An 8,006-nucleotide genomic window follows, 5' to 3' on the forward strand; every position below is an offset into this window, starting at 1 on the left:
GAAGGCACGAAAGTCCGACTAATGATGATGAAGATTGAATTCAGAACTTAATGGTTTCGTACAACGACTTATTCCATTACATCAAATCCCTTTCCTCTGTGACAGCTCTATTATCGGCATGATTCTCTTTCGTAATTATATCCAGAGGGGTGAACTTATCCGTATCTCTTTGTTATCATATTCTTATACTAACAAGGAAAAATTTTTAATTTATTTGGAAATCTCTTCTCAATCTAAAATATCTTTTCAGCGTATAGTTTGTCTCTCCCAAATCGAGTCTAATCGTTTAGACCCTCAAGTAAACTTCTTGTCCTCCACCAATTTATCTAGAGTCTTATAAACTAATTTAGATAAAAAAAATATTTGCAGGTGCTTTCTCACTAATGCAATTATGGAGTGGATTTCTTTATTTATCTGAAGTATATATACATTACAAGTTCAAGTAAGAAACTGCAAGGGTACATAATTTGAGAAAGCATATTTAACATTATTGACAATGCAATCATTATATACCATTCACGAGCATCTCGACTTGAAAAAATAATTTTAGGACGTTTTAACTTTTATTTTCCACTGATCTTTCAGGGACTAATTCTAGCGAGGTGTATCTTTTTAGGACTAAATTGTCTATGATCGACTGTCACGCCACAATTTGATTTTTGTACTAAAAATCAAGCGAGGCATGCTTCGAAACCGTAATTAATAAGTCTTCAAGATTCTGCATGAAAAATATATGGGGTCTGCAAACCGCATCTTGGTAACCCTCACTGTTATCATCATATGCAAAGCAACCACAACTTATGTAAAGCACGGGAGACTAACAAAACAATACGACCAACAAACATTCATTCAGTTTTTATTCATGCAAGCGCATAGAAAGCTGCCGTAGACAGCTTTCAGTTATTTTACAGTAGTGCTGATACACTCCGTGGAGGTACTTACAGCGGATACAAGGTAGGCAGAGAAACATCCCTGACACAATAGATTCATAATACAACGTTGTCCTTTTCGAGCAATATAGAGAACATTACAACCACCTAAAACACGGATTTTGAAACTGATTCGCCCTCCTCTCTCATGTTGATGCGGCGTAGGCATGGGCATCGATATCCTGAGTAAAGCTTACAAAGAAATCCATGTACTTGTTGGGAATCGGTGCATCCTCGTTCACCCTCTCATACTCTATGGCTAACTTCGCGACGCAGCCCTTGGTTTTCGGGGCAACCTTGCATATAGGCCTGAACACCTTGTGCTCGTCATAAACATCTCCCTCGATGCCATGAAGGGTGAAAGTCATGTTTGCATCATCAAACTCCACCTTCTCCTTGAACGTTTCTGATTTTCCTTCTGCACATGTACAAACATATAACTGTTCAAGAAATATACATGGTTTTTTATCATCGATTGCCGTGATCCTCATGTTTGGATGGACAGCCAGTAAATAGAATCCATTGCAGTATATTATTATGATCAGGCAAAACCCGAGGATTTATGTTTCTTGTTTTATGTGTTTGGCCACAATCTAATCTTTAAGCATCGGCATGAAGAAGCTTCATTTTGACAAACTAATTTTTACGACTATAAGAGAGTAAAGTTTGCACCACATATGCTCTAGACTTCTTTTTTTTTGGGGGGGTAAATGGATTTTTTTTTTCGTTTAGAAAGGAGAGAACCCTGTTTCGCACTTAATCACATTGGTGTGCGCATCGGTGTCATCAAGTCAAAGAGGCCCGTAATCACATCGACATGTAATCCTAGGTTGAGATACATATGTATGACTACTTACCAACGGTGTAGTTCCAGATCTTGATAGCTCCATGGTCGTGCCAGTCACCTTCGTGAAGAGCAACTGCCTGGATGTTCTGCTTCGTAGCCGTGGGGATCTTGTGGGCCTCTTTCCTCTACATCTTGTAGTACTGGTCTGCACTCGATTTCAGGTCGATATCCTTCTGCAGCCTGCCATGAAGTGCCTCTGGTGACGCCATTTCTTGTTTGTCTGCTGATACTTAATGATTTAGTCTATATAGGGTTTTTTTTTATGTATTTGTATACATGTCAACAGGTGACCTGATAATCTTGAGACACTTGACAAACGGCTAGATCACCCTTATATATAGTTATAGAGTCTCACCCTTCGAGTATGCGGTTTACAATTATTTCTTTTTGGGGTGAATTACAAAGAATTATTTTAATTATGTACAGGGCGAAGCCAGGAAATTATCTCAAGGGGTGGGTGGGCGGCAAAATATAAAATGAAAATAGACGTATATATGAAATTATATCAAATGTGTATTAACGATAGAGACATATGTAGTTCATTAAATTAAAAACTAAATAATTACAAATGTCCATTTCGAGATCTCACGACCCGAAAGCTATTCAAGATTCTTTCACTGTCAATATTACAAAAAATATCTTTCTCAATATAGGTAACCAAACAATTGTTCATCCCAGAGTCCCCCAACTTTTTACGGAGGCAGTTCTTCACAATTTTCATCGCTAAAATAATTCTCTCCACTGATGCAGTTGCAACTGGTAATATCAATGCTAACTTCATAAGTAAGTAACCCATTGGATACACAATATGCCTCCTTGTGGCAACCAACTTCTGAGAAAAATCTCTGATACTTTCTAGGTTTAAGAACTCTTCATGAGATCTCATATCAAGAATGTAAGTCTCAAGTTGATTGTCAAGCAACTGAACATCAACCTCAAAGAAATTCAAAGGATAAAAGCGAGCAAGTTGAATCAATTTGGACTTATCAAAAGAGGCAAAAGAATCATTTGGGCTTAAGCAAGCCACATATAGAAGCAAATTTGTGTTCACCTCATTGAAGCGACTGTTGAATTCTTGAAGTTGCCAATCGATCACAATGTTAAAATCCGCAGAGGCCAATTCATTTTGTTTATTTGGAACTGATCGCCGGGGGATAAATACTTTGACAAAGGCATATTTTATAATATTTTGAGGGGTGGCAATTTATATTAATTATGGAATATAAATACATTTTTATAGTAATAATATATAACATTATTGGGATTTGGGAGAATCTAGGGGGCAATTGCCAACATATTGGCTACGCCCCTGATTATGTGCAATGGCTCCCGCAAATCATGATTCACGGGGTTTCCATATATGTAAGTAAACCCAATTCTTTTGGTTAATAAATCCGAAGGACCGACATGGCGTAGTTCGCCACGTGGATTTCATAATGAATAATAAGTTCAGCATAAACAAATCTATATTTAGCAAATGAAATTCGTATCTTTTATATATTTTAAATTAAAATTAGGCAATGACCCGTGTATTGTATGGGAATGACCCGTGTATTGTATCAACCTCTCTTGTAATTAAAAAAAATTACACAATATTAATTTTTTTTTAAACTAGGGCCCTTTATGTGGTAAGATGAATTAAGATTTTCTCAAATAATGCAGGGCCAGAAATGGATGGTGGCTAGGATAACATTATAGAAAGGTGAACTTTTCCTACCCCGACAGACCACTTTTAAACTTCCATTTGTTTTCTCCTTACTATTTCTTCAAGGGCTGTTAGTAAAAGTACACAGGACACTATTATTGCGATTACCAACAAGGATTGGTTCAAGCGGTTCGTTACTTATTTCTCTTAAATAAGGTCTCGGGTTCGAGTCTTGTAAATGAATAAAATCTTTGATTGGGAGAACTTTACCTCTTAGTGGACCGATCTAACTCGAATTGGATTAGTTAAAGCTCATTGGATTTCTGAATGCCATGGTACACACCAAAAATAATATTATTGCTATTGAATACAAGAAGAAAATGTCGAAAAGGGTCATTATAAATGGCATCATAACTTTATTATCTCACTGCAACAGCGTAGTCTATTAATAACTAAACAATCAATTTTAGTTACTAAAAATTCACCTTTAACAACTACAATATTTTTCAATCAACAAATATTTAGTTGTCAAGCCCTTTAGCTACTGAGCTGTGGCAACTGATGTGCAACTAAGTTATTTAGTTGTTATAGATTTGAATAACTATATTTTACTCTTAAATAAACTGAAAATTTTAGTTGCTAAAAGAATTATTTAACAACTTATAAACTCCTTAACAACTAAACTTTTAGTTACTAAAGAGCGAAATATAATTGCTAAAATCTATAACAACTAAAAAAAAAGGTTGCATATCAGCTCCTATCGCTCAGTAGCTAAAGGGCTTCATAACTAAATATATGTATAAAATATTTTAGTGGTTAAAGATAACTTATTAGCAACTAAATTGATTGTTTGGTTGCTAATAAATTATATTATTGTAATGTTGGAAGAAGACGAGCTCTGTACATCCGCAAGCTTCTTTTATAAGAAATTAAGAGATACTGAATTTCTTGTTTCCTATGAAATATCAGTTGATGATGACAATGATAGGGAAAAAGCAAAAATAGTCCATCCAAAAAAAATTTATTTGTACTCTTTACATACGAGCAATTGACATGTATCAATAAAAAAAAAACCAATAGCACGGTGGTCTAGTGGTTAAACTCCAAGCGCTTCACTTGAACATCACGAGTTCGATCCTCGCTGAGGACGTAGAGTTCGCCTCTATGTGGATGTATTATGGGATGACGGTGGCCAACTTATAATGCTTGATCCAGTGGGCCTTGAACTTAATCTACTAGTGTGTTGGTGAGGCTACGATAACCAAGTTGGGCTAAAGTCTAACCGAGTTATGGTAAAAGGAACATTCTGTGGCGGTTAAATTTTCTTAGTTGGGACAGCTACAGCGGGCCAATAACACGACCTAACCTTTTATTCAGCCACAAAAAAAAAATTTTTGACATGTATCAATCAAATAAATCTTGGTAATTACTGTATCCTGGAGGAGTGATTTGCCACCAACTTTATTGGCAAGCTCGAAGCGAGTGGAGAAAATTTTCACTTATCATCCCGAAAGAAACCTTAATCAAACATCCGAATGTCTTTCCCCTACAAGTCCTTTACTCTACATCTGCTCGGCCTATGCTTTCAAGAAATTTTCCGTGATCCTAATTCCTATCTCACCACATGGTGTGAGAAAACACCAATGATATCGTAACAAACAAGAGGATGAGTATATTAACAGTTCAAATAATTGTTTTAATTGTTCTTAAATATAATAATGTTATTGATTTTTTCTTGCTACATCACTATGATCAGATAGGCCGATAAGATTTCTTGCAACCTAGTGGTTAAGTTAGATATGTGGTGCGTGGACGATTGGAATGTTTGGTATGGCACATGATTAGATGGCCGACTAATTTCGACCCAAATGATTCACCGAGAAATTTGACCTAAATGAGGATATGGAGTTGTTAATGTGTCGCATTGATTTTGACACAGTTTTAAGATGACCTATTAGCCCCGTGACGCTGCATGGATTGTATATTTCGTGTGGCTACAATGCCATCATCTACTGTGGATCTCCAGTGGCCACCACCACCACTGAAGAGAGGAGGAATTATAAGCTGAATTGAAAGAATTAATTTCAAGTCCAAATAAGTATACTTTGAATAAATTAATAAAATGATTCTCACGAAGTGAAAGGGGAGAATGATGGATAATTGAGATTGATAATATTGTTTTGATAAAGTTGAGAGTTTTATCCTCGATCGTGTGGCCTATTTAGGTGTGTGTGTTCATAAGATTTAGACGTTTTCTATTCTTTTGAAATTTAAATTCAGACTCTAAACTTGAGAAATATTGTGATTTTCCCCATTGTATCAATCGCTCACCAAAAGATGACATTTGACGACTCTAATAACCTTCGAATTCGTGGAGAGTGCATACCCATTAAGGGTATGACCTTCGAATCCGGAGAGAGTGAAAGACACGTTTCATTGTCGTACTTCATACCCCACCTTACCTTAGGTTTCAGGTTTCCCATTTGTGCATTTCAATATTATGTTTTGTTTTGTGAGATAGGATCACCAAAGAGTTTCTAAGATAAATAAATCCTTAAATTACATAACATAGTTTAATTTGTTTCAAAATATTCTCCCTTAGAATAGTCAAATCGTCTTAATAAGCTCTATTGAATTTTCATTTGGGCTTACACAGGCTTGAACCCATATTCACTTAAAAGCTCAAGCTGATAAGTGGTGGTATCCAAACCATATATTAGCCCATAGATTTTCCTTTTCTTTTCAGATGTGGGATTTATCCCATTTTACTCCTCAACACCCGCACGCACGTGCAACGTGTGGTATATTTCTGCTTACATGTTGTCACGTGTCCTTAAACACCCGTCCTCAATAATTGACCTCGAGCCGAGCTCATCTTCCGTACTCGGGCGAGGGGGGACACTAACATGAGGCGCACTCTTGGCTGCACTCTGACATATTGAGCCTGACGAGGTGTGAGTATGCACACGCACGTAGATGCGCATACGTGTAACCCGGGTTCTGATACCATATTGAATTTCCATTTGGGCTTACACGGTCTTGGACCCATATCCACTTAAAAGGTCAAGCTGATAAGAGGTGATACCCAAATCATATATTAGTCCATGAATTTTCCTTTTCTTTTCCAATGTGGGATTTATCCCATTTTACTCCTTAACAAGCTCCAAACTGCTGAAAAACGTTGATGCTTGGAACGGGAAGAGCTTCATCTGCAATTCACATGAGTCTTAATAAGAACAACATTGAACAAAAGATTAAAAAGATAGTTTTTTTTAAGAGCCTGCATCTATTTTCGTATATTTTAATCTTTGAATCAGATCTCATTTCTGTTGCTTCGAGGAAGACCGAAAGAGCTTCTACCTCTTTAGTTTCTCTTCCTTGCTTTCGAACATCATCCACAGTGTTAGTAATAGAGCTATCTGTCCCCTTGCCTCAATTGTCGAGCACTCTTCGCCTCCGCTTTTACTGCAACGCAAAGGAGTCTCTTCTTTTCTCTTTTGAACCCCGACATGTTGAAATTTTATTAGAGAACATAACATATGTACAATAAACATTTGATATGTGCAAACTAAAAAGTAATTTACTCAATCAAATATAAATCAGTTTCAAAACATAGATTATATTCCATTTAATAGTACATATAAATATAATAGTATTTGTATGTTTAGCTACATATTTAAAACATTGAGAGAAATGAGCCTATTAGATTCAGAACGAGAAGGTGAGAATTTTTTAGGCAGAAAAGATGGACATCAAACTTAATTTTATTTTATTTGACTTGTGAATGATAGATATATTTATGGAATTCGTGGTATACAAATAATTGAATTATATGTATAAAATCTTATATTTCGAGATGCTCTTTACATTATCAGGTAAGTTTTTCATTTCTTAAGAAATAATTCTAATTATTAATTAATATGTACGAATTATGTTGACTAATTAGTAGCGATTTTTGGAACTTGATCCAGCAAAAATTATGGCAAATTTCAATTATTGGAATTGTAAAGACACATAATGTGGACTTATGGATTTATTAACCGAGCACATATATCGTGTCTCCACATCGCGCTTTTCGGCTTGATGTATTATGATTGATTAATTATTAATTAATATTTATGGATAATGATAAATAATTAGAAATGATTCGTGAAACTTGATCCAACCAAGTGTATGATAAAGCTCAGTTAATGGAAGACATGCAAATTTGGAGCTAAAGGTTTACTGATTTGACTTAGCGTGATCAGGTTGCATTTTTTGGCTTTTATATATTATAATTATTATTTTTATTAATAGCAACCATGGCTTACCAATTGGGAATTCTGAATATTTAAAGGCACGCTTGGCAATTTCTAGATTGAGATTACATGTAGCTGCAGATTGTGGATTACAAATTGTACTACAACCATAGTATATGGTCTTTTGCCCAGAACATTAGTTAATAATAAAACCCATTTATTGCAGACAACATTATTATATCTAAATATTAATTTAGAATTATTTCTTAATAATCTTATAATTTATTTGTATTTACCAATTCAAGCTATTTATTGAGCCTTGAGTCAAATATATATACATATACACA

At 35.3% G+C, this 8,006-nt stretch overlaps 1 protein-coding gene across 1 annotated transcript; it reads right to left on the reverse strand.

The window, feature by feature from the left end:
• Positions 1–867: 867 nt before the first annotated feature.
• Positions 868–5,904, reverse strand: LOC116212222 (MLP-like protein 328). The gene is made up of 4 exons (XM_031546790.1): positions 5,884–5,904; positions 2,435–2,698; positions 1,787–1,901; positions 868–1,347 (listed from the first exon to the last, which is right to left on the reverse strand). Exons 1-4 carry the CDS (start codon positions 5,902–5,904, stop codon positions 1,076–1,078), a joined length of 672 nt encoding a protein of 223 aa, XP_031402650.1. The 3' UTR covers positions 868–1,075.
• Between the last annotated feature and the right edge of the window lie 2,102 nt (positions 5,905–8,006).

Source organism: Punica granatum, chromosome 6, assembly GCF_007655135.1.
Source record: "Punica granatum isolate Tunisia-2019 chromosome 6, ASM765513v2, whole genome shotgun sequence".
In the NCBI taxonomy this organism is placed as follows: domain Eukaryota; kingdom Viridiplantae; phylum Streptophyta; class Magnoliopsida; order Myrtales; family Lythraceae; genus Punica; species Punica granatum.